At 37.5% G+C, this 27,257-nt stretch overlaps 1 protein-coding gene across 4 annotated transcripts in view; it reads left to right on the top strand.

The window, feature by feature from the left end:
- CDK19 (cyclin dependent kinase 19) overlaps positions 1-27,257 on the top strand; it is a 180,929-nt gene that overhangs the window by 9,936 nt on the left and 143,736 nt on the right. Inside the window, exons 1-2 of one of the 4 annotated variants that reach the window (XM_089921936.1) lie at positions 17,598-26,838; positions 27,189-27,250. The exons of 1 other annotated variant lie outside the window; for it this stretch is intronic. In XM_089921936.1, the coding sequence (XP_089778062.1) occupies positions 26,737-26,838; positions 27,189-27,250 (164 nt within the window). In that variant the 5' untranslated portion in view covers positions 17,598-26,736. Of the gene's footprint in view, positions 1-17,597; positions 26,839-27,188; positions 27,251-27,257 lie in introns of those variants that run through there. 2 more of the 4 variants (XM_089921935.1, XM_022554394.2) reach the window with 2 other exon arrangements.

Raw genomic sequence — 27,257 nt, 5'->3', positions numbered from 1 at the left:
ATCTAGCTTTGTTTCTTGTGTCTTTTACACATTATTTATTTTTTGAATAGATGATCTATGAACATAACTTCAACTTCAGAAGTTAAAAGGTGGTATTCAGTAGCTTTAGTAGCATTCCTCCTACCTTCATGCCTTCACTTCCCATTTCCAATCCTGCCGGTTTCTTATGGATCTTTTAAGTGGCCCCTTTCTTTTGTCTTTGGTTTAGGGCAATTTTTATCTCCTGTTATTTAGTTCTTCTTCTGTTACCTCTTTTGTTCTCTTCTTCAGGTATGCTTATTAAGAAATGTTGACCTTTTTATGTACTATATTCCCTGTCTCAAATTCATTCTCAAAATTTTCAACTCCTTCCCATCTCCATTCTGGACGATTTCTTTTATTTAATTTTCTAGATTACCAATTTGGTCTTCAGTTGGGGTTGCTATTCCTTTATTCAGCATGAACTGGATTCAGGAGTCTGCCTGAATTCAACAAGGCATTGTTTTAAAAATAAATTCCCTATTTATATTTAGGTTGTTTCTGATGTTTCACCATTATAAGCAGTTCTTCAGTGATTTTTTGGTTCTTTTTGCTATTTTTAGCTTTTCCTTCTTATTTTTCTTATAATCTGAGTGCTAGACCAAGACAATGGGAACATTTTCTGTTTTCATTCATAGAGAAATTATATTTTACTTATCAATGTGTAGGAATTATAATCAATATAATAACTTATTGAATTCTACTTTGTGTCTGATGCTGTGCTAGCTGCAAATTTGAGGCCCCTGTGTTTATAATATAGTTGGAAGGATTGAAACAAAATCTCTGGTTTACACTTTCCTAAATTTGTAAAAGCTGGTTAAAATTCTTTAAAAATGTTCTTACTCAAACAGCTCTCAAGAAGGGCACAACAGAGGTCAGTCAGGATAGGCAGATGCACTAGTATAAGGGATCGCTGAAAGGGGAAAGGGACCATTAGAAATGTCAGTTAGCAAAGACTAACACTTTTCTTTTTCCTTGGCCGTGCCTTGCGGCTTGTGGGATCTTAGTTCCCTCACCAGGGATTGAACCCAGGCCCTCAGCAGTGAAAGTGCGGAGTCCTAACCACTGGACCACCAGGGAATTCCCTCTTTGTTCCTTTTCTGACATTCTGGTCTTAGGAGATCATTTACTTGCTGGTAGTGGCTGCAAACACGTATTTAAAACTTTTGAGAGAATACAGTGTTCCAGGGAGACTACTATAGTTATTTATATAAGCAGGATAATTCCCAATATCTGGAGTGTACTTCAGACCCATGGTCCCCAAGACCCAAACCAATCAGAATCAAATAAGTCAAAGAAAGACTCTGTTAAATAAGTAACTTTCTTAAGACAACTGGCTTGTTTAGTGATCTTATGTAGCTGGGTCTCAATTTTCCCAGAAGTGTCAATCCAAGTCCAGTAAGTGGTGTTTGGCCATGTCATAGATACCTCCTTCCTCAGTTAAAAGATAATCAAGGGTTATCCTGTTATCAGGAACAACCTGGCCAGAGTCTAGAGATTTTTGTTGGGCCGCTGTTGCTTTAGCAGTAGTTTTTGCAGTATCTTTAACAGTTAAGGAGAGGTTCTTGATCATAGCCTCATTTGCACTTACTCCCTAGCCAAGGGAGGAGGAATCTGCCAAAGGAAGCGAACTTGAATCATGAATGCCTCCTGGTAATTTAAAATTTAAGGTTTCTGTAGACCACACAGGCATTTTTATTCTGGTTACCTTCCCTTGTGTCCCTTTCTTTGTAAAGAGCCTAAATACAGGTTTCCCTGTATTTAGGCTCTTTACAAAGGGGGGGTTTAACCAGAGACAGGGAAATAAACCCCCAAATTTAGGGAGTATGACATGATAGAGGGGGACTGAATTTGTTCCAAGAAAGTGAGGCATTGGACATCAGGGAGAATTTTGTGACAGGCGGAACTATAGGATCACCAGAATCATGGCAAATTCAACAGTCATTTGGAAGTTGGATTGCAGTGGCCTGGGGTATGTAGACAATGGCATTTTATTTCCAGGCCAGAGCATGGTAAGAAGTGTACAAAAGAATCATAAATACCTTCATGGTGTAAGAATTAGGAAAAGGATGGTCAGAGAGGGAAGGAGGAATGGAAAGAAACTTTCCTGATCTGACATTTTAGGAGGAAGCAGTCTACATAGATGTTGGCTACTTCGTTCCCTAGTCATTTTGATTTCAAAGCCTCCAGCATTTGCACAGGACAAGGTGTCAGGTGGAACCTTCTTCAGTTGTAAAATATGTACCTAAGGTTTGACACCTTATAATTTACAGTGGTGTCAGTGGTAAAGAGTTCTTGGTAGTGTCCTTTCCGTGAGTCTCACTTTTGCAAAAGCATCAGAGTAAAACAATAACTGTCTATAAATGACAAAAGACTTAAAAATGTCCATTGCTAAAGATCCGATGAGAGTTCATTATTTTTTTTTTTTTTTTTTTGCGGTACGCGGGCCTCTGCCTGCTGCGGCCGAGCACAGGCTCCGGACGCGCAGGCTCAGCGCCCATGGCTCACGGGCCTAGCCGCTCCGCGGCATGTGGGATCTTCCCGGACTGGGGCACGAACCCGTGTCCCCTGCATCGGCAGGCGGACTCTCAACCACTGCGCCACCAGGGAAGCCCGAGAGTTCATTATTGACAAGGAAATTTGGTTATTTCTGTGACACAAAACATTTTAAGATTATAACTAGAATTATAATCTTACGACTAATAATATTCTACCAGGGCATATCAGGTTTCTAGGAATTTCATACAATTTCTAGAATGCTTATCTTGATACAGAGTTTAGCATTACTTCTTACTTGACAATGCTTCCCATGTAATTTAACATTTCAAATAAGCCTAACTAGTTTAATATCTCTCTTTTTATGAGGAGAGAGAACACATTTTTTTGAGATGATCCAGGGGCCCTCTGGAAAATCCCAAAGTTAGTTGGAGGTCAAAAAGACTTCATTTAGAATTCAATATTGGGAAGTTTGTCAAAATATCAAAAGGTTTTGAACACTTGACTAAAAAAGATCACAGATCATTATGAAACAATAATTAATTATCCATTTAACCAAAGTGACAATTAAGGATTTCAAAGGCAAATACAGAAGACTACATAGTTCTGAGCAAAACTTTAATATTGAGAAAACTAGGTTTTTTCAAGTAATCAAAGACCTGGTGATAAAGATAACACGAAGCACAGGAAATTATTTTGTTAAAACACAAAATTGTTACTTTCTAGGTAGATTACTTAAAAATGGAAACCTTTCACAATAGCTTATCAAGAGCAGACCATTAGTCCAATGAAGCTTTCTCTTTTTAGCAGATGAAAGAAAATTAAGTTTTCATTTTATATAAGTACAGTATAGGTATTAAAGCTTATTTTTTAAACTGTTATAATAATAATTCAATTTTTAGCCAGTTTGACCACACAAGATTCCTGTTCTCTCTCTTTGTCTGTCTCCCTCTCTCCTCAAATTTTTGTGTCCATAATTTGTCCCTTTTTCTTTTCTTTCCCATTCTGAAATAACCATCTATACTTTAGGACATTACCTTCTTTTAACCAAAATACATCTCCTTTTCTCATACATTTTCTTTTTGAAAACACACATCCTACTTTCCTTGCATACAGAGATGTTTCCCTTATTATTTCTAGTCATTTTAATTACTTATATTAGAATTTTTAATGCTTAAAAACCTGATTTCCAGTGAAAATTAAGAAGTAAACAATTGTGAACTGTTACTAGCAAATTTATGAATACATTTCATAATTTCTTAAGCATATTCCTCCTCATATTAAATTTTGCAATGTAACACAAAATATTTTTAATAAAAGACCCAAATATTTTTAGTTCCTCTATGAAAGGAAGCCTAAATTTGGTAAACCTATGTTCAATAACTAATGTTTTAGTATTTTATCTTATTTGGAAATGGTCTAGCTATTCAATGAATATCCGTCATTTAACTTATCTCAGTATATCTTTAAGGTTTCAAGTAACCAAAGAGATTTTTATTTATTTATTTTTATTAATTTTTATTGAAGTATAGTTGCTTTACAATGTGTTAGTTACTTGAAAAGATTTTGGAAACTATTTTTAAGTACATATACCATAAAGCACAATTATTTTTGAAGTTTATTTACAAACTTACATCTATTTATGTCACTTGTTCTTAACAATTAAGTTTAGATTACCCATGAGAATTTCATGAGACATTAACAGCTAACTATCATCTTAAGTTACCTTTTTTGCTGACAAATTCTGTAACATAACACGAGCTTGACTTTTGGTACACCTTTGTAGAGTAAGTTTTTTTTTTTTTTTTTTGTAGAGTAAGTTTTATATTTAATGTTGATAACTCTAAGGACTTGCCTATTTTAATTAAACCAACAAACTTACACTGGCTTTTATTTACTAAAGATTTATTCTAGATCACATGAACTTGAAAAAAGTGGGTTTTTAAATTTCTGAACGCATACTTGATTTACATAGCACTTGTTTGTTTTTAAGCCAATTAAATAGAGCTTTTTACAAATTAATTCTGGCAATATCATCTGAGGGTAGGAAAATATCACCCATCTATAACATACATGCGTGGACATTCATAAACATTCAGACTGCAAAGAGATCTTGTAGCTTCCATTCCAACATTTTAGCTATGAGATAGGTATGATAATGCAAAAATCAGTAGATTATAAAAGAACAGTTGGGTCCAAATTGTGTTTCTGGCAGATGGAATAAGTTAAGGTTACCTGCTCAGATGCTTAAACTTTTCACTAATATTTGTGGAGAAGACATTTAGGATTTTTCATTCGCCTAGTTTCCAGATAACATTTCACCCCCTTTTTTTCTTTCCTTCTGATAAGAACTACCTCCCTGAAGTTCGCATTTCAAAGATAGGGCCTTCAGTTTCTAGGGAAGACCAAGCAGAACATTTATATCTTGAAGGCACAGAGAAAGAATGAAAGTTCCTCCTAGAAGGACTTTTGTTTCCTAAGGCCAGAATGTTAATAATACCTATAAACCTTTTGAGATGAATAGGGGAGGTTTTGGGATTGGTTAAAAAGGATAGGTAGGTTTTGAATTTCTTCTAGAGCTGCATTTATAAGATGAGGACAGTTATTTTTAATTCCTTGAAGAATTGAGTTGCAACCAAAATGACTTCAAAGGGCTGACCCTCCCATCTGACTGCATTATTTTCAATTTGCTTCTTTATGTCAGGGAGAAGATCTTCGACTAAGATAGAAATCAAAAGATTCCTGTGTTCTAGATCTAGACCTATTTGTCTTTGGAGTAGTTTTCCCCACTCTGGGGACATAGTTTCCTTTCATTTCAGCTTAGGGGAGAAGGCCTAAAAGAAAGTTCCTGTCAGGCTTTGAATATCGCTTTCAATTTGGCCAACTTCTGACCCAGAGCTACTTTAAAAAAATCCTTTCAAATATCTTATCAGGTTTCAATTGGGACTAACAGTAAATATTCCTGGCAGTGTTGGACAACCCCTTGGACTCAAGAGGCATCTCCAAAGAGGGTGCAAAATATACTACCTTTTCAAGAGCCTGAGTCACTCTCAAAGATACCCGGAAGAAAGAAAGAAAGACTTAGACAATTCTCAGGACAAAAAAGAGACACACAAGAAGGCAATAGGTGTCTCTAGGAGAGAAAGGATTAATAACCAGCGGGTGTGGATTTGGAAAGGAAGGGACAACATGAAATTTTACCTTTCTCTCTCTGGCACTACAAGCATATATTCAGGAGAGCTGACTCTGATAAGATTCTCATCCTTTGCCAGGTTCTGACGATTTTCCCAGGATCCCATCTGCAGACTTCAGAGTGGGGGTTAAAGTAGAGAGTGTACCTTTGGTATCTACCAGAGTTTGGCAAGATTTTCCATTAATTTTAATTTTAGTTTCCCATTGGTTGTTTAAGGGAATAACCAGAAAATCCCCCAGAATCTTGTCAACCCTGAGAGACGCCCACATGGGGGCCCACCTTTGAGGGTAAATATGGGGGTGTCTGTAAGGCCACTAATTGGGAGACTTTTGTTTATGGTCTTGTAGTCTCTTCAGAGTGGAAAGATGATTCAGACAGAGGATTAGTAGAATGAGTGCTCAAGTAAAGTAGGATAGAGGGGAGTAGTAGGAGTCACGTAGGTCTTGTAGTCTTGTTTTAGGTACCTCTTGTGTCTTTAATTTTTCATTAGCATTTTACTATAAGTCTTTCAATGAAGCTATTTTACTTATTTATTTTAAAATATTCATTTATGTATTTGTTTATTTGGCTGCATTGGGTCTTAGTTGTGGCCTGCAGGATCTTTAGTTGCAGCACACGGGATTTTTTAGTTGTGGCCTGCAAGCTCCTTAGTTGCAGCATGTGGGATCTAGTTCCCTGACCAGGGATTGAACCCAGGGCTTCCTGCATTGGGAGTGTGGAGTCTTAGCCACTGGACCATCAGGGAAGTCCCAAGCTATTTTAGAATCTTGAAGCCTTTTGGAAGCTTCTGCATGTTAATTAAAATAGGTATCCCATTCTGTTTGTTTGCTTTGGAGTCCTTGCTTTCAACTGCACTTTTTTTTTTTTTTTTTTTTTTTTCTGTACGCGGGCCTCTCACCGTTGTGGCCTCTCCTGTTGCGGAGCACAGGCTCCAGACGCGCAGGCTTAGTGCGGCCATGGCTCACGGGCCCAGCCGCTCCGCGGCATGTGGGATCTTCCCAGACTGGGGCACGAACTCGTGTCCTCTGCATCGGCAGGCGAACTCTCAACCACTGCGCCACCAGGGAAGCCCCTGCACTTTTTAAATGATTGATCTTGTTTAGTTGGAATGTTCCCCTTAATGACCATTATAATTCTAGGTTGTCTTAGTAAGATTTTGCCATTTTTATAGATATCAACAGCTTCCAGGACCATAGTTCTTAGAATTAAAATAAGCAGTTGTATCAGAAGGTGATGTGCTCAATCCTTTGAAACTTGAGGATCCTATTTCTTTACCTATACTTTGGGTCTCTCGGAGCAAATTAATACCTAATAGGGATGTGCTGCTTGGTTGGGGATTTTGTGATGTTTTACAGTGTATCTTGTTGCACAGAAATTTTCTTGAGGTTGGTGGGTGACCTAGTGTTAAATCTAACCTGTTCCATGACCAACTTATTCTAGCATGGGTGTCTTAGAGCAGTGAGTACTCTGACAACTTTTAAGTACCTGACCTGTACCCATCAGTATTGTCACTTTGGCTTCTGAGATTCCCATTCACAGTAGATCTATTATTCCTTTACCTCATGTGCATAGTAACAGAACCCAACAGTAACCAAGGAAATGGAACTGTGGACACCAGCAGTAACCAAAGAGATGGTATTGTGGACTTGCCAAGAGAAGGCCTTAGATGTTTCTAAGTGCAACTGTCGGTAGTTCCTAAAGTAGAATTTTGGACTGAACCAGTAGATCCCAACAAATGGGCACTGTGGACTAACCAAGGGCTAGGGACTCGGGTTCCAGGTGGAACTGTCTGGCAGCTCAAGCTGACCCTCTAAGCCTTGGACTGGGAAGCCAGTTAGATTGGGAGCTCAACACAGAGAAAAGAGCTCAGAACCAAGAGGAGCTTACCGATGGCTCTTGGAAAGACACAGAACTCAAAGGATTCACAGTACCAATGCCTGTGTTTCTCATCCACGAAGTCATCAGAAGTCTCCTTTGGATCCCGTCACTGCCACCAAACTTGTTTAAAAACAAAATTCAACTGAGTATATTTAAAAAATCTTATTGGATTTATTCAATGGTTCATGAATTGGACAGCATTCAATCTTGACAGAAAGGAGCTCTAAGGAGCTGTACAAAATGAAAGACTTTTATAAGCAGAAGGCAGCAGGAACAAGGACGTTATACTAGGCACATAAGCAGATTGGTTATGGCAAGGTCGCTTTCCTTTAGGGGATGGCAGGGGTCTCTCAGGCAGATTACCTAACTAGTGCCGATCAGGTGATTCCTGATTGACTCATTTTAAGATTCCATTTCTGGGTTGGGGGGGGCAAAATTGTAATTAAGTCAAGGTTTGTTAGTGTGGGGCTTAGCATAAGTGACTCTATTTTGGGCCTTATTACCAAAGTGCTTAATGATAAATACAGTTAATGAAGTATCACTGTCTCTCACACTATGTAAAGACTTTACATAATTAATCAATACAAATTTTGTAGACCTTTAAATCCATGTAAATATAAAGGTTTAAAATTTAGATGGGTAAAGATGGGCTTTTAAATAAAGCCATATTGCATTATGGGGCTCCTTATCTGTTTTGTACAAATGAAAGGAAAACACAACAGAGAAATTTGGTGCTTGTAAGAGAACAGGAGTTAGACATATTAAATTTTACATGTGACCCTTGCTCCACACCAACTGACTAAGCTTTTTGGTCCAGTTTATTGAAGTTGTAAATTCAGTGCCTTTATCAGAAAGACATTTTCCAGTCACAAAGGCCTTTAAATAAACAAAGTACTTTTGGGTTCAAATGATTTAAATAAAGTTTATTCCTTCTTAAAGAACCACTTGAATTTTCTTTTCTCAGAGAGGGATTTTTACTTCTGATTCTCAATTAAAGATAAAAATATAAAGATACACTTGTGGTATAAGGAAACCTTGGAACTGGAAACTCTTATTTCAAATCTGGGCTAATACTCTCTAGCTGTGGTATTTTGGGAAAATATATCTCAATCTCAGTTTCTCCACCTGTAAAATTTATATGATGATAAATTACCATCTCATGTGGTTGCTATGAGGAGTATAAAAGTCCCCACCAAAGTATTGGTTTATTTTTTCTCCAAAAATATAAGGGGGTTTCCTCAGTAAATTTCCCTGAGGCTTAAATTAGCAAATAAAAAGAAAGGGTAGGTATTGAGCAAAAATTATAGTCACCTTGTAGTTTTGAAAATGAGGATTAACCTTATTAGGTTCAGTAGGAAGATAGAATTTTTTTTCCCCATCTACAATTAATTGTTATAAGAAACTTTATTATATTAGGAAAGGAAAATGGATTCCATGATGGGCTATTTTACTTTAAGCCTTCAAAATAAAGAAAATAAATGAAAGAGGAGAGTCTTATTTTTTTTAATTAAAATTTTCTTCTTATAAATAGAACATGTTTAAGAAAAATTAAACAAAGATAAGTACACACACACAAATTGTTAACTGTGAGATGATGGATGTGTTAACTACCCTGTTGTGATAATCAGCAGTATATACACATAAATCATCACATTGTACACCTTAAATTTATATAATTCTCAAAGCTGGAAAAAAAGATAAGCAAAAGGATTCAAATAATTCATAGATGAACACTATGAATGGTGTAGTATATATTTTTATACATGTTTTTCTGAGCAAATATATGCTTTTATTTTCTCAAGAATGTGATCATATTCTACATGATTTTTGGTAACTTGTGTTTTCTGTTTAACAATATGTAATGGATATTGTCTCAATTCATGAAATGTTCTTTTTCAGCAGTGGTTTTCTTTTCAAGAAAATCTATACCATTCCCATATACAAACCTTCCATCAATAGTAGCATCAATTATATGCAGTTACTCTTGAGGGTTTGGGTTAAAAGTCTGTTTTCTGACCTTCTTTCCTCAGAAAGTCACTGTTCTATGTTTTTAATGACTTTCTCCGTATACATGTGCCATTATTTGTTTAACCAGTTTACTTTGTTGATTGATGCTTAGGTTGTAACTTTTTATTATTACATGTAGCACCGTGATCAACAGATATTTAGTTAAAACTTTGTTTTTCTGAGAGAGGGAATTTCTTTTTTAAAAAATAATTAATTAATTAATTTATTTATTTTTGGCTGCATTGGGTCTTTGTTGCTATGCATGGGCTTTCTCTAGTTGTGAGAGCAGGGGCTACTCTTCGTTGCAGTGTGTGGGCTTCTCATTGTGGTGGCTTCTATTTGTTGCGGAGCACAGGCTCTAGGCCTGCAGGCTTCGGTAGTTGTGGCTCGTAGGCTCAGTAATTGTGGCACACGGGCTTAGTTGCTCTGTGGCATGTGGGATCTTCCCACACCAGGGCTTGAACCCGTGTTCCCTGCATTGGCAGGTGGATTCTTAACCACTGCGCCACCAGGGAAGTCCCTGAGAGAGGGAATTTCTAAAGTGAAAAATGTAAAGTGAAAAGAGAGAGTACATAAATCAAACTATGCTCAACAATATTTGACTTTAAAGTGGAGATTATGATTAGGAGCTTCAAAGTGAACTGGTGTTTCCTAGTATTGCCTAGTATTACTATATTGATCTGCATAAAGTTGGTGTTTTAAGAACATAATTTAATTAAAAATCTCTTTCCAGATGTACTTAAAGGTAGTGATTGCAGTTAAGACTCTGTGCTTCCAGTGCAGGGGCGCAGGTTCAAGCCCTGGTCAGGGAACTAAGATCCCACATGTTGCACGGTCAAAAAAAAAAAAAAGATGGAATCTTATATCTTGTTAAATCGCTTGCCTTAAAAGAAGTCCAGAAACACTAAATAACTCCCTTAAGATCACATAGTATGTTTCAGTTTCTAATATATTGGTGTCCTTTTCTAATTCCTACCCCAACATTCTTATCTGTAACAAGATGTCTAATATAAATGTAATGAGAACTATTTGCCTATGGAGCATCCATGATGATTATTGAAGAGATTGATGAAGGCAAATTATTTATTGTCAGTTGTCAGTGTGCACTTTTCCATAAACTTTCTAATAATATACTGATTGATTGATTGATAAGTTACTGTATTTTTCGTCAGTAAAATATTTATTTAGGTCCATCATAGCAGAGGCTTTTAATTTATTTTTTGACAACCTAGTGGTTTTAGTATATTCACAGAGTTGTGTAATCATTATCAGTATCTAATTTTAGAACATTTCATCACCCCCAAAAGAAGCCCTTTACCCATTAGCAATATTCCCTATTTCCCCATTCTCCTAGCTCCTGGCAACCATTAATCTACTTCTCTCTCTATGGATTTGTCTAATCTGGACATTTCATATAATTGAAATCATACTGTATGTGATTTATTTCTGACTTCTTTCACTTAGCATAATGTTTTCAGAGTTCATTCATGTTGTAGAATGTATGAGTACCTCAGTCTTGTAAGTGGCCGAAGATTATCCCATTGTGTGGATATACCATATTTTGTTTATGCATTCATCAGTTGATGGTTATTTGGGTTGCTTCCACTTTTTGGCTGTTGTAAATAATGCTGCTATGAACATTTATGTAGAATGTTTTTTTGACCATATGTTTTAAATTGTTGGGCATATACCTAAGAGTGGAATTGCTAAGAGTGGAACCTAAGGTAGTTAGGTATGTTGTATGTTAACTCTATATTTAACCTTTTGATGAACTACCAGACTGTTTTGCAAAGCCGCTGTACCATCTTACATTACGAAATGCAATGTGTGAGGGTTCCAATTCCTTTGTTAGCATTTGGTATTGTCTGTCTTTTCTATTTTAGCCATCCTAGTGAGTATGAAATGGTATCTCATTGTGGTTTTGATTTGTATTTCCCTAATAACTAATGATATTGAGCATCTTTTCACGTGCTTTTTGGCCATTTGTGTATAGTCTTTGGAGAAATGTCTGTTCAAATCCCTTTCCCATTTTTTTAATTGGGCTGTCTTTTTATTCTTTGTTGTTGTTGAGTTGTAAGAGTTCTTTATATATTCTGGATGCTAGGCCCTTATCTGATTTATGATTTGCAAATATTTTCTCTCATTTTGTGGATTGCCTTTTCACTTTCTTGATGGTGTCCTTTGAAGCGCAAAAGGTTTTAATTTTAATGATGTCCACTTTATGTCTTTTTTTCTTTTGTTGCTTGTACTAGGAAACTGCTACTTGATCTAAGGTTGCAAAGATTTACTTTTTTGTTTTCTTCTAAGAGTTCTGTAGTTTTAGGTCTTACATTTAGGTCTGATAGTATTTTTTTTTCCAATTAAAATTTTTTTTAAAGCAAAGACACATGTAACAAAGTTCCATCCTTTAAGGATTTATAGTATATTGGGCTAAATTAAAAATATACAGTGAAAAAAGATAATAAGCAATATCATTCACTCATTTATTTGACTCTTACTGAATAACCCTGTGCAGGAATTAGGAGTGTAAGGATAGAAGACAGTTCCTTTTCTTACAATCTAGTGAGAGAATGAAATAGATTACAATACAGGGCTATAAATTCTGTTTTACAGGTGTGCACAGGATGCTGTGGGGGTAACCAGGAGGGACACTGAACTGACCCAGGACTGTGCGGGTGATTTGGAAAGCTTCCAAGAGCAGGGAAAGCCTATGAGAGCTGAGTTTTGAAGGATGAAGAGTGAGCCAGACAGAGAAGTGATTTTTAGTATAGTAGGATGAGTGGTAAATACATAGTGTAGAGGTAAAAGAAATAATAAACTCAGAGATCTGGAGGTGTTTGGGCAAGATAAATTCTAAACGTGAATAAAAAGTGTTTTTAATACCTTGGGAAGAACTGGAAAGGATTAGGGTCTGAAAAGAGAAGTATGTAAAAATGGGGAATGAGTTGTGAGGAATAAAGGAGATGATACTTTTATACTATCAAAAATATATGAGGCTTCCCTGGTGGCGCAGTGGTTGAGAGTCCGCCTGCCGATGCAGGGGACATGGGTTCGTGCCCCGGTCCGGGAGGATCCCACATGGCGTGGAGCGGCTGGGCCCGTGAGCCATGGCCGCTGAGCCTGCGCGTCCGGAGCCTGTGCTTCGCAACAGGAGAGGCCACAACAGTGAGAGGCCAAAAAAGAAAAAAAAAAGTGTTAATCCTATTACCATTAATTTTTTAACATGAAATTTTGGTGATCATTGGCTATTTAGTATCTCTTTATTTCTAGAGTGTCATTAAGTCCTTAACAAATTGTTCTGAACTCCTTAATATACACTGCATGTTATAAATAAGGAAATAGTAATTATTGAGCTGTAAAAAGCAAATATTTAAAATTGGTTTTTAAAAATAATTAGAAAAGTTATACAATGTGCAAAAGTAATTAGATAATAAGGAAAGAAATAAGGGAGGAAGTAAGAAACTTTCACTCAAAATCCCACCATCTAGAGATAATTACTTAATATTTTGGTGCATTTCCTTCCTGACATCTTTTCATCCATTTGTGGTCTGTATACAAACAAACATACTCACCTTTAAAAAAAAATTACAGAAGTAGGATCATCCTCCGTATGTGGTTTTAATCAGTTCTTTTTAAATATCTAAATGCTATATGTTGGTATCTTTCTGTTAGTAAGAGATTTATATAATGATTTTGAACTGCTTTATGGTATTCCATTGTCTGTATTTTTCTATTATTAATAAACATTTATGTTGTTTCTGGGCTTTTATTTTTGTTTTACTGTAGAAAATAATGCTTATTATGTTTGCCCACTTGTCTGATTATCCCTGTAGAATAAATTCTTAGAAGCAGAATTGTTGGATCACAGGATATGCCTATTTAGAATTTAGGAACATATTGCCACACTCTTTTCTCCAAGTAGGTTGACTTTACTTACACGTCTATCAAAAGGGCACGGTGCTGCTTCTTTCTTCTTACTCTTGCCCACATTAGATTTTTTCTGCTTATCTAAGCTGACAGGCAGATGATATTTTGCTTTCATTTATATTATTATTATTTTATTACCAGGGAGGTTGAATGTCTGCATTGTGTATTGGTTCTATGTATTCATCTTTTGGTTATTTTGCATTTACTTCCTTTGTCCTTTTTTTCAACAGGCAGTGTTGTATGGTGATTACGATTGAGCTTTGAAGTTTTATCTGAATTCATAATCCCAGTGATACCATTAGCTGTGTGACTTGGGCAAATTAACTCTATGTCTTAGTTTCCTCGTATGTAAAATGGGGAGAATAGTGGTCCTTACTTACCTCATAGGGTTGTTGTGAGGATTGCGTGACATGTGAAGGGTCTGACAGATAACAAGCACTGCTACTAATCTTGTCACACTTGTGTATTTTTGTAGGATAGGTATAGGGTAGGAGTGTTTAAAATTAGATATCTCCAAATTGCTGTCCTAAAAGGTTGTTCCTTTTGCACTAAAAACTGCATAACTCTTTTTAGTATCATACCAGTATTATGATTGTGTGCAAGCTCTCTTTTTCAATGATCTGTTTCTGTATTTGTCTGTATTCTGAAGAAATCAAAAGACTTGTGTATAAAAGTGTACGTATTTCCAACTTTTTATTGTAAAAAAATTCAAACATACAGAAAAGCTTAAAGACTTGGTTCTATGATCACCTATATATCCACTGTCTACATAGGAGTTAGCAAAATTTCTTCCGTAAAGGGCCAGATATTTTCTGTACTTATGTAAAGGGCCAGTAAATATTTTAGGCTTTGGAGGCCATATGGTCTCTGTTACAACTATTACTTCTGGAGTTGTAGAGAGAAAGCAGCTGTAGACAACAGGTTAATGAAAGGGCATGGCAGTGTTCTAGTAAAAGTTTATTTACAAAAACAGGCTCAGCTGGATTTGGCTTGGGGTATAGTTTGCCATCCTCAGGTCCAGATTAAATAGTTAACAGATTGCTATATTTGCTTTGTCTGTAAATATGTTTGTACATACGTATATATATTTTCTGAGCCACTTGAAACTAAGTTGCAATCATCATGGCACTATAGCCTTTAATATTTCAGCATGCCTCTCCTAAAAATAAACACATTCTCCTGCGTAACCATAATACCATTATTACAGGTAAGAACATTGTAATTTTGTTCTTTTAATAGAATGAAGATTATATAATGTAGCACAAAAAGTATGAAAATCCTTAGATTTGCTCCTCAGCCATTGTAACCTGTTGAACTGTCCTTGTCCCCATCCCTCTTTCCCTATCTTTTTTTAAAAAAATAAATTTATTTATTTATTTATGTTTGGCTGCATTGGGTCTTCGTTGCTGTGCGCGGGCTTTCTCTAGTTGTGGCGAGCAGGGGCTACTCTTTGTTGTGGTGCGCGGGCTTCTCATTGCAGTGGCTTCCCGTTGCAGAGCACGGGCTGTAGGTGCGTGGGCTTCAGTAGTTGTGGCACACGGGCTCAGTAGTTGTGGCTCGCGGGCTGTAGAGCGCAGGCTTAGTAGTTGTGGTACACGGGCTTAGTTGCTCTGCGGCATGTGGGATCTTCCCAGACCAGGGCTTGAACCTGTGTCCCCTGCATTGGCAGGCGGATTCTTTTTCTTTTTTTTTTTTTTTTGCGGTACGCGGGCCTCTCACTGTTGTGGCCTCTCCCGTTGCGGAGCACAGGCTCCGGACGCGCAGGCTCAGCGGCCATGGCTCACGGGCCCAGCCGCTCCGCGGCATGTGGGATCCTCCGGGACCGGGGCACAAACCCGTGTCCCCTGCACCGGCAGGCGGACCCCCAACCACTGCGCCACCAGGGAAGCCCTATCTTTTTCTTGATTTATTTCTTTAGGTAGAACTCTGTATTGGGCAATGCAATTTGCTGGTTTTATTTTACCCAGTTACACAATCAAATGAAAGGAATGTTTTGACTTATTTTCATGTGTTTGGTTTGTAGTTGTAAAGATCTTGGTTTTGTTTCTGTATTTAACATGGTTTGAAAGAGAGAATTGTGTGTAATTTATAATCAGAAGAAGAGATTTCATTAAGTTACACATAGTCTCTGTAATTTCCATATGGTTGTTTGTACTTGTTTACGTAGTAGAAGAAACTGAAGGAAGGTGAAACCAATGATGTGCTTTGAAAAAGTGGCCAACTTTTAAATTTTCATGCTAAAAGAAGGGAAGGTAATATAAATATTCGTACTATTTTCCAATTTAACTTTATTATGCTTTTACTTGATGAAAATTTATAACACTTCAGATAAAGCTGTTCCACTCAGTGAGAAGTTGTGCTGCAAATTTATCCAGGGTACTTGCCCTATTTTTCTCTACTCTTCAATCCCCTACCCAAATTGAGCACTCTGCATTGTGCCTCTTCCTATATCATCTCTTTGGCTATGGATGCAGAGTGCCTTCCTAATTTATCCTTTTAAAAACACCAGTTCCTCCCTGGTTAGAAGGAAAGAATTTAGTATGTTGGTACAATTGTGGTACTGTGGGCTACAATTAGACATAATGTGCTGCAAGGTGAGATAAGTCTATTTTTCTTAGATTAATGACATAGCTATTAGTGGGAGGTAGGTTGATTATTAGGAACAGACTCAAGATTATTGTTACATTTCTGTGTTCTATACAGGGGAAGCAAAATGTATAAAATTAGGATATCGATAGAAAGCCCAGAGGTAAACCCACGCACATATGGTCACCTTACCTTTGATAAAGAAGGCAAGAATATACAATGGAGAAAAGACAGCCTCTTCAGTAAGTGGTGCTGGGAAAACTGGACAGCTACATGTAAAAAGAATGAAATTAGAACACTTCCTAACACCATACACAAAAATAAACTCAAAATGGATTAAAGACCTAAATGTAAGGCCAGACACTATCAAACTCTTAGAAGAAAACATAGACAGAACACTCTATGACATAAATCACAGCAAGATCCTTTTTGACCCACCTCCTAGAGAAATGGAAATAAAAACAAAAATAAACAAATGGGACCTAATGAAACTTAAAAGCTTTTGCACAGCAAAGGAAACCATAAACAAGATGAAAGACAACCCTCAGAATGGGAGAAAATATTTGCAAACGGAGCAACAGACAAAGGATTAATCTGCAAAATTTACAAGCAGCTCAATATCTAAAAAACAAACAACCCAATCCAAAAATGGGCAGAAGACCTAAATAAACATTTCTCCAAAGAAGATATACAGATTGCCAACAAACACATGAAAGGATGCTCAAAATCACTAATCATTAGAGAAATGCAAATCAAAACTACAATGAGATATCATCTCACACCCGTCAGGATGGCCATCATCAAAAAATCTAGAAACAATAAATGCTGGAGAGGGTGTGGAGAAAAGGGAACACTCTTGCACTGCTGGTGGGAATGTAAATTGATACAGCCACTATGGAGAACAGTATGGAGGTTCCTTAAAAAAGTACAAATAGAACTACCATGTGACCCAGCAATCCCACTACTGGGCATATACCCAGACAATACCATGATTCAAAAAGAGTCATGTACCACAATGTTCATTGCAGCACTATTTACAATAGCCAGGACATGGAAGCAACCTAAGTGTCCATCGACAGATGAATGGATGAAGAAGATGTGGCACATATATGCAATGGAATATTACTCAGCCATAAAAAGAAACGAAATTGAGTGATTTGCAGTGAGGCCGATGGACCTAGAGTCTGTTATACAGAGTGAAGTAAGTCAGAAAGAAAAACAAATACTGTATGCTAACATATATATAGAATCTAAAAAAAATAAATGGTTCTGAAGAACCTAGGGACAGGACAGGAATAAAGATGCAGATGTAGAGAATGGACTTGAGGACATGGGGAGGGGGAAGGGTAAGCTGGGACAAAGTGAGAGAATGGCATGGACATATATACACTACCAAACGTAAAATAGCTAGCTAGTGGGAAGCAGCCGCATAGCACAGGGAGATCAGCTCGGTGCTCTGTGACCACCTAGAGGGGTGGGATAGGGAGGGAGACGCAAGAGGGAGGGGATATGGGGATATATGTATACATATAGCTGATTCACTTTGTTATACAGCAGAAACTGACACACCATTGTAAAGCAATTATATTCCAATAAAGATGTTAAAAAAATAAAATTAGGCTATCAAGAAACACAATAGCAGGTAATTCAGTATGGCTAAGGTAAGTACTGGGGATGGAGATTAGAAATACATCTGAGAAAGGCAGAGCATGATCATCGTGTGCCTGGCTAAAGAATGTGACCTTTAACCTGATGAAATGGGGTAATAGATTTCAAATGGAATAGATTATAATAGTTCCCAAAATGGAAATAGTAAACATTCTTTTCTGACTGTAAAAGGGATACATGCTTGTTATAAAGTGCAAACAAGTAACACCAGAAATGTAGGCATTCACTAGAGATAACTACTGCTAACAGTTGGGTGTGTAACCTCACAGAGTGGAATTTCATGATCAGTTTTGCAGCAGTGTGGATGGTGGAGTGGACCAGAGAGGGAGGAGAGTGGAGCAGGAGGCTGTTAGAGAGGTCCAGGTGAGAAATGAGGAGGACCTGTTTCTTAGTGGCAGCTGTGGGGGTAGAAAAGGGGCAAAGCTACATTTGTAGCAACATGGATGGACCCGGAGATTATCATACTAAGTGAAGTGAGTCAGACAGACAGAGAAAGACAAATACCATGTGATATCGCCTATATGTGGAATCTAAAAGATGATACAAATGAACTTATTTGCAAAACAGAAACAGGCTCACAGACTTAGAAAACAAATATATGGTTACCAAAGGGGAAAGGTTGCGGGGGTGGGGGGGAGGGATAAATTGGGAGTTTGGGATTGACATATACACACTACTATATTTAAAATAGATAACCAACAAGGACCTCCTGTATAGCACAGGGAACTCGGCTCAATATTCTGTAATAACGTAAATGGGAAAAGAATAGATATATGTATATGTATAACTGAATTACTTTGCTGTACACCTGAAACTAACACAACATTGTAAATCAATTATAGTCCGATATAAATTGAAAATTTTTTAAAAAGAAAGAAAAGGGGCAAAGCTGGGAGGAAGGTCAAAAGATATTTAGGAGATAAGTGGGATTCAGTGACCAGTTGGATGAGTGGGGTGAAGAGCCCGCTCCTGCAGCTCTGAAAAAGGCCAGGAAGGTAGCTGAGTGGGTTGCCCAGAACCTGGGTCCAAATTGTGGGGTCAGTGAGGTGGCATAAAAGGAAGAATAGCAGTTTTACCAACTGCATAATTACAGAGTGGAAAGTGTATCCTTTGTTCTTATTTTCTTCCTGTATTTCCAGGTTTATTTAGACAGGTAGTATATAAAAGTAAGAATTCAATTCTGTTTTGACAGGTAAGAACTGTTATGTCCTTTTCTCTTACTAATTGTGTTTCTCCCTTGAATTAGTTGAGGATAGCAGGTTCCTTTGAGAAGTTGCTTCTGTTTTGGTGTGTAACTGTAGCATTAGTGGTTTTTAAAAAATAATTTATTTTTGGCTGCGTTGGGCCTTTGTTGCTGCATGCAGGCTTTCTCTCGTGGCAAGCAGGGGCTGCTCTTTGTTGTGGTGCGCGGGCTTCTCATTGCGGTGGCTTCTCTTGTTGCAGAGCACGGACCCTAGGCATGCGGGCTTCAGTAGTTGTGGCACACAGGCTCAGTAGTTGTGGCTCGTGGGCTCTAGGGCACAGGCTCAGTAGTTGTGGCACGCAGGCTCAGTAGTTGTGGCTTGTGGGCTCTAGAGCACAGGCTCAGTAGTTGTGGCACGTGGGCTCAGTAGTTGTGGCTTGTGGGCTCTAGAGTGCAGGCTCAGTAGTTGTGGTGCACAGACTTAGTTGCTCCATGGCATGTGGGATCTTCCCGGACCAGGGCTTGAACCCGTGTCCCCTGCGTTGGCAGACGGATTCTTAACCACTGCACCACCAGGGAAGTCCCAGCATTAGTTTTTATATTTCACAAATTTCCTGTTGGAATCTTTTTTTTTTTTTTTTTTTGCGGTACGCGGACCTCTCACTGCTGTGGCCTCTCCCGTTGCGGAGCACAGGCTCCGGACGCGCAGGCTCAGCGGCCATGGCTCACGGGCCCAGCCGCTCCACGGCATGTGGGATCTTCCCGGACTGGGGCACAAACTCGTGTCCCCTGCATCGGCAGGTGGACTCTCAACCAGTGTGCCACCAGGGAAGCCCTCCTGTTGGAATCTTTAAATTTTTATTCTGAGGAATTGGGATCAGAGTGCGGTGGGAGAGGCACCTGGGCAAGTTGTTGGCAGAGGTTCTTTGACTCTGAATTAAGGGTTATTTGGGTCTCTGAGTAGGATCTTACTTTCATCAGGTTCTGCTGTGTTTCTCACCATGGGGAACAGGGCTGTAAAATTCGCAGTGTGAAACCTCTGTTCTATGTTGTGTAAAAATATGCATAACAAGGCATTATTGATGTGGACTCTGAGTTCTGGGACCCAGTGAAAGATCCTCAGTAACCAGGTGACTAAAATATGATTGGTTGGTTAATGGCTGGGGGTTACGGGGCTAAGACATTTGTTCCTGGGTGAGAAAGACTTAGGTTGCTGATGCCAACCTCTTTTGTTTTCAGATAGGATTAAACATGAACTTTCATATAGATAAAATTTTCTGAATTTTAAAATATTCCCATAGGAGAAAATTTAAAGTTTTTTTGGTTATTCACCATTGCATTGAACCATCCTCACTGTTGGGACACTTTATTCTACCTATCTGAAATGTCTTGTGCCACATTTCGGGGGACTTCTTATTTAGTTTTAGGTTATATCCTTTCCTGAACCTCTTATAAAGAGTTGCCTGGATACATGCACTGTTTTAATAATACATCTCTTTTGAGGCTTGAGAAGATCTGGGTAAGGATTGTTGAATCACAACAGTCATAGCATTAAATTAATTTTTTCCCTAGAGTTATTTTCTTGTTTGGACTCTATTATTATTAGTATTTTTACTAAACTTTTAATGGATGTAGTTACTCATCTGAGGTATTATTGTAAATATCAGTATTATGTGGTGAGAAATAGGCTTTCTCTCAGAGTCATCGATTGGGATCGTAAAACATACATAGAATTTAGGAGAGACGTTATCTCCTGCAATGTATTCTCCTACTTAATACTGGAGGGAATGAAAGACGATTGTAATGAGAAAGATTTATTCTGAAGTTTTGCTGTTGGTTTTTATTTATGCTTTAAAGCTTACTTCAGAAAGTTTGAATTTTGATTCTATCAGTTGTGCTCTTTAAAGTCAGTTTTTTCCTCGTCATTTAAAAAGTGGCTTCCTTATACCCAGCTAAACTGTTGTAGTTAGTGATGAAGCATATGGAAGCTAAGTTAATTGGTGAGTTATTTATTGATAACTGTCTCTTGGCCCCTATATTTTATGTTTATATCTAAAGCTTTAAGAGCTAATGTGTAATGAGTGTCAGTTGTTAGAGGCAGATATTTCTGAGCTCAGATCCTAGCTGTTTAACAAATTATGTATTATATTTCTTAGCCTTTAAAATGAGGTTAAGAAGTATCTCACAGAAATTTTATGAGGCTTAATTGAGATAATTAAATGTAAAGAACCTGTGTAAAGAACCTGGTACAGGGCTACATAGTGGGCACTAAAAAGACACTGGCTCCTCCTATTTTACCTAAAAACAAATGGAGCTCATAAAAAATGGAAAATTAAATCTTTTTCTTAAGTTTCATTTTCCCTTTAAAAAAATTTAAATGCCATCTCCTCTAAGCTTTCTCATCTCACGTAGATGAGGATAAATACACTCTTAGTACCTTGGGGCTTTTTCAAAGAGCTCATTATTCTGTATTTAACTGCCTAGTACAATGCTTGGCACATATATGATGCTCAATGAATATTTGTTGTACGGATGTCTTGCAAGAGAGAAAATGTTCTCTGTTGCCTTTTTCTCCTCAAGACCTCAAAAGTTGTACTGAAAAAAAAAAAAAAAAGATTTATTTATCCACTCAGGATACTTGGTTTGTTTGGGAAGAGAAATGATATTTTATAGTTAAGGAAATTAAGTATTATCAACTGGCTTAGAATCCTGATGTCTTCTAATACATTCCTTAATATCAGAATTTTTGTGATTTGAAATGAATCACATTTGAATTTCTTTTCTTTTTTTTTCCAGAGTAAAAGTTTAAATATACGTTTCATTGTAAATGATACAACAGTACAGTTAGGAATCTTTAGGATTTTGACAATTTAGGTAACACAGTTAATAAAATTGACCTAATGGCATAGATAGTACACCATATCCTGGGTGCAGAGTACATATTCTCTCCCTATTTCTTTTTAGTATGTCACCATACGTAATTACAAAATTCTTTTTTCTTGTGATGAGAACTTTTAAGATCTATTCCCTTAGCAACTTTCAAACATGCAATACAGTATTGTTAACTGCGGTCACCATCCTACATGTGGTTCTTTATGGCTGGAGCTTAAGGTTAAGGTAAGGCTGCAGAAATAAGCAGAGGCCAAAGAAGTCATGGAAGGGCCTATGTGGCAAGATAAGGATTTTGATAATTATGATTTACATTTTAGAAAGATCACTAATAGCAGCATAAAAGTGAGTTATTTAATTAGATTCTGGTTTACCTAGATACAAAACAAGTGGTCTCAACAAGATAGAGGTATATTTCTCACACTGAAGCTTTGTATGGTGACTCTAGGATCTGAGTTCATCAAGGACCTGAGTTCCTTCTGTCTGCCTCACTGTCCTTTAGCATAATTCTGTTACCTCATGGTCCAAAATGACTGCTGGAGTGCCATTCATCATGTCCAAGTTGCAGACAGACACACAGCCAAATCATCCCCTTTAAGTAGCTTTCCTGGAAGTCTCATCCAATGACTTCCACTTCTAGCTCATTCACCAGTCCTAGCAGCAAGGAAGGCTAGGAAGTGTACACTCTTACGTGGGTATGCTGCCCAGAGTAAAACTAGGGTCTGTTACTAAGCAAGAAAGGGAGAATGGGTATATGGTAGGCTGCCAGTATGTCTGCTGCAAAAGGGATTGAGAATGGAGGTAGGGAGACCAATATAGCCTAAGTAGTAATAATACATGTGTAATCTCTTACAAAAGAGATTTGATTGAAAGGCTTAAAATACAAGAATGTAACTCTTTGGTAACTCTGAGTAGAGAAGCTGTTCTGCTGGGAAACCTAGAAAATTTAAACTATTATTTTGATATTATACTCTTTAAGTTCTTGGTGCAAAATTAATGCTTTAATTATTTTAACTTTTGAGTTAAAAATTTTTTTTTCCAATTAAACGTTTAGTAAAATTAAATATTTCAGTACTAAGGAGGATTGACATTGGTAAGCATAGCATTGATAATAATTACTTTAAAAAAAAAAGTATATAGTATACTTGTTTCAACCATGTAACAATATACATTAAAAAGAGATTTATAGGGTTTCCCTGGTGGTGCAGTGGTTAAGAATCTGCCTGCCAATGCAGGGGACACAGGTTCGAGCTCTGGTCTGGGAAGATTCCACATGCCGTGAAGCAACTAAGCCCAAGCGCCACAACTACTGAGCCTGCGCTTTAGAGCCCACGAGCCCAGAGCTCGTGCTCTGCAGCAAGAGAAGCCACTGCAATGAGAAGCCCACGCACTGCAATGAAGAGTAGCCCCTATTCACCACAATTAGAGAAAGCCCGTGCACAGCAACGAAGACCCAATGCAGCCAAAAATAAATAAATAAAAGAAATAAATTAAAAAAAAAGGATTTATAGTACTTTTTCTGGAAGATGAAATAACATAATTTTCTTTATCTTTTTTTATACATACCTTTTTGTATGTTATACACTTAACACCTATTACTTTTTTAAAGAATTGTGACAACATATGTACACATAAAATAAAATTTACCATTTTAATCATTTTTAAGTGTACAGTTCAGCGACATCGAATACATTAATGTTTTTGTGCCACCATCACCACCATCTATTCACAAAATTCTTTTCATTTTGTAAAACTGATACCCTGTACCTATTAAAGAATAACTTCCCATTTTTCCCCTTCTCCCAGCCCCTGGCAACCACCATCCTACTTTTTATCTCTATGAATTTGATGACTCTGGTACCTCATATAAGAAGAATCGTCAGTATTTGTCCTTTTGGGACTTCTTTACTTTATCTAGCGTAATGTCCTCAAGGTTAAGCCATGTTGTAGTATGTGCAGGCATTTTCTTCTTTTTCAAGGCTAAATACTATTCCATTGTATGTATATAGCACATTTTGTTTATCCATTCATCCATTGATGGAGACTTGGGTGGCTTCCACCTTTTGGCTGTTATGAATAAGGCTGCTGTGAACATGGGTGTACAGATATTTCTTTGAGAATCCCTGCTTTGAACTCCTTTGGCTATATACCCAGAAGTGGAATTGCTGAATAATGTAGTAATTCTATTATTAATCTTTTGAAGAACTGCCATAGTATTTTCTATAGCAACTGCACCATTTTACATTCTCACCAACAGTATATAGGGGTCCCAACTTTTCCACAGCCTTGCCAACGCTTGTTGTTTTTTTCCTTAAAAAAAATTTTTTTTTGATAGTAGCCATCCTAATTGGTATGTGGTAGTATCCATTGTGTTGAATTTTTTTGAAGGTTTAAAAATGTCTTAGTGAGTTGTGTAATCATATGACAACAAGTTTTAATAAATGGAAATGGAATCACTCAATTTTGCTACTCTAACACCAATATTATTTGAATGTTATTTGGATATATGTTCTTTAGTCTTTTTTAGGCCTTTTTTTGTTTTTAAATTTTTTCTTTTGGTTTTGTATTGTAAGCGTTTCTCATTTTTTAACATATTTTGTACAACAATCATTTGAATTTTAATTTTCCAAGGAAATGTCGCAAATGCTGAAGAATATATATAACATGATTGAATACTTAAGAACAGTTTTTAATTGTTTTAACTTTTTACCTATAGTTAAGTGCTTGGTATGTGTGATTTTAATTCCATAGTCTGGATGATATAGTGACTAAGAGTGTGGTCTAGAAGTAGACAGTCTGGGTTTGAATCGCAGGTCTGCCACTTAAGCCTTTGTGCGTTTAGGCAAGTTTTTTTTTTTTCCTTTTAAATTAATTAATTAATTATTTAGGCTGCACCGGGTCTTAGTTGCAGCATGCGGGATCTTTGTTGCAGCACGCGGGATCTTTTAGTTGTGGCATGCGAACTTAGTTGCGGCATGCAACTAGTTCTCTGACCATGGATCGAACCCGGGCCCCCTGCTTTGGCAACGTGGAGTCTCACCCACTGGACCACCAGGGGAGTCCCTAGGCAAGTTTCTTAAGCTCCCTGTGTCTCAGTTTTTCATCTGTAAAGTGAGGATAATAACAGAACTTATCTCAGAGTTGTAAAGACCAGGTGAGCTAGTACTTGTAGAGCTTTAGAACTGTGCCTGGCACATCATACATACTAGATAAGCTTTTGCTCCATTATTGTTTTATTAGGTGGGATCTTATCTCAGGTTTTTAAAAATATATGCAATATGAAAGTAGTTACTGTGTATCAGGTCCTTAGCTTAAAATGTCACAAGCACTGTGTTAGAGGAGGGTGTAGTCTATAAGGTTGTTTTGGGAATTAAGATACATCCAAGGCAGAGAGTACTGGGCAAACTGCTAAATTAGTAACATGATACAACCATCTCTTAGAGACTGTGACCTGCTGGCTGCCATTTAGCCCTGTCTGTTACTCTAGGCTCTTTTGACCAGCTCAGCCTTTTGCTTTGCTTCTTTGGGTTTCCTCCCCAAATTTTTTGGCTTGGCACTCTATATTCCCTGTGTTTCTTAGTTAACAACTTTTATTAAATTGTTAATTTATGTCAAATGCACTGATATAAATTTTTGCAAAATATAACATTCTGTGATTATTACTATTTTTAAAATAAGTTTATTTTTGGCTGTGTTGGACCCTCATAGCTGAGCGCAGGCTTTCTCTAGTTGTGGTGAGCGGGGGCTACTCTTCGTTGTGGTGCGTGGGTTTCTCGTTGCGGTGGCTTCTCTTTGTTGCGGAGCACGGGCTCTAGGTGTGAGGGCTTCAGTAGTTGTGGTGCGTGGGCTCAGTAGTTGTGGCTTGCAGGCTCTAGAGTGCAGGCTCCGTAGTTGTGGCGCACGGGCATGTGGGATCTTCCCAGACCAGGGCTCGAACCCGAGTCCGCTGCATTGGCAGGCGGATTTTTTTTTTTTTTTTGCGGTACGCGGGCCTCTCACTGTTGTGGCGTCTCCCGTTGCGGAGCACAGGCTCCGGACGCGCAGGCTCAGTGGCCATGGCTCACGGGCCTAGCAGCTTCGCGGCATGTGGGATCTTCCCGGACCGGGGCACGTACCCGTTTCCCCTGCATCGGCAGGCGGACTCTCAACCACTGCGCCACCAGGGAAGCCCGACATATCATCATGTTTTAAGACAATGCTTCGTTCTTTCTTTCCTAATTGTTTGATGGTATTTTTAAGGATTTCTCGATATTACATAAAGATAGCATGCCTCCCTCTTTTAAATTTAATAGCTAGTAAAATTTGTCTGACTCCTTTTCTCATATACTAGCTGCATTTTGTAGTCTTTAAGCCCAACATCAGCAAAGAATGAAATGAAATCTAAGATCTGAATGTTTTACCTGGTTAAATTTTTTTTTTTGCTATATAATGTAATTTATTTGTATCTCATTCTTTTTTTTTAACATCTTTATTGGAGTATAATTGCTTTACAATGGTGTGTTAGTTTCTGCTTTATAACAAAGTGAATCAGCTATACACCTGATTAAATTCTTCATTTTTTTTTTTTTTTTTTTTTTGCTGCACTGTGGGGCATGCAGGATCTTAGTTCCCTGACCAGGGATTGAACGCTTGCCCCCCTGCATTGGGAGCACAGAGTTTTAACCACTGGACTGCCAGGGAAGTCCTTAAATTCTTAATTTTTTTACATGAATGTTTTCTGAAAAGCATTTCATGTTTCATGCTTATATTTTATATGATTCGAACAAGGTAGATTTCCCCTATACTGCTTAGCATATGTAATATCTGACTCATTTCAACATTGCTGTCAGACTTAAATTAAATCTTGGCATTAGAATATCTTTACAGTTCTACTTTTCCCTTTCCCCTATGCATGTCTGTTTCTAATTGTTTTTCTCCTATATTCCCAGCAGTCTCCGGTCCTAAGAAAGAATGTACCTTGAGCTGTAGAGTCTATCACACTTCATTATGTGAAGTATATTTTTCTACTTAATTTCTTATATATTCCTTATATATGTATTGGCTCTCTCACATGATTTTAAAAATTTGTTATTAGCATTTTTGATAGTGTAAATCACCTATATTGGTGAGAATATAAATTAGTTAAGGCTCAACTTTTGTTTTTTTCATGTAATTAGCTGCATAATGTATAATGAACTCTGAATGATATCAGTATATTGTTGATTTACTCATTGTCAAATCCAGAATCTGATATCCTTGGCAGATATGTAGACTTGTGATAGGCGTTTGGCATTTTATGTTTTGGGCAGTGTAACTTTAAATCTACATAAACTTCTCTGCCTTTTGCCTCTGCTGTGTTCATAGATTCCAGGAGGGCTTCGTGTATGGACCTCAAGCGTTGGAGGTAGCAGACTTTTCAGCAGAAGGTAAAGC

The sequence above is a fragment of the Delphinapterus leucas genome, chromosome 12 (genome assembly GCF_059928025.1).
Source record: "Delphinapterus leucas isolate spDelLeu-1000000601 "Yukka" chromosome 12, BTC_Dleu_Yukka2, whole genome shotgun sequence".
Classification (NCBI taxonomy): Eukaryota; Metazoa; Chordata; class Mammalia; order Artiodactyla; family Monodontidae; genus Delphinapterus; species Delphinapterus leucas.
Note: the sequence above shows the minus strand (reverse complement) of the source record. Positions and strands in the feature narration are given on the sequence as shown.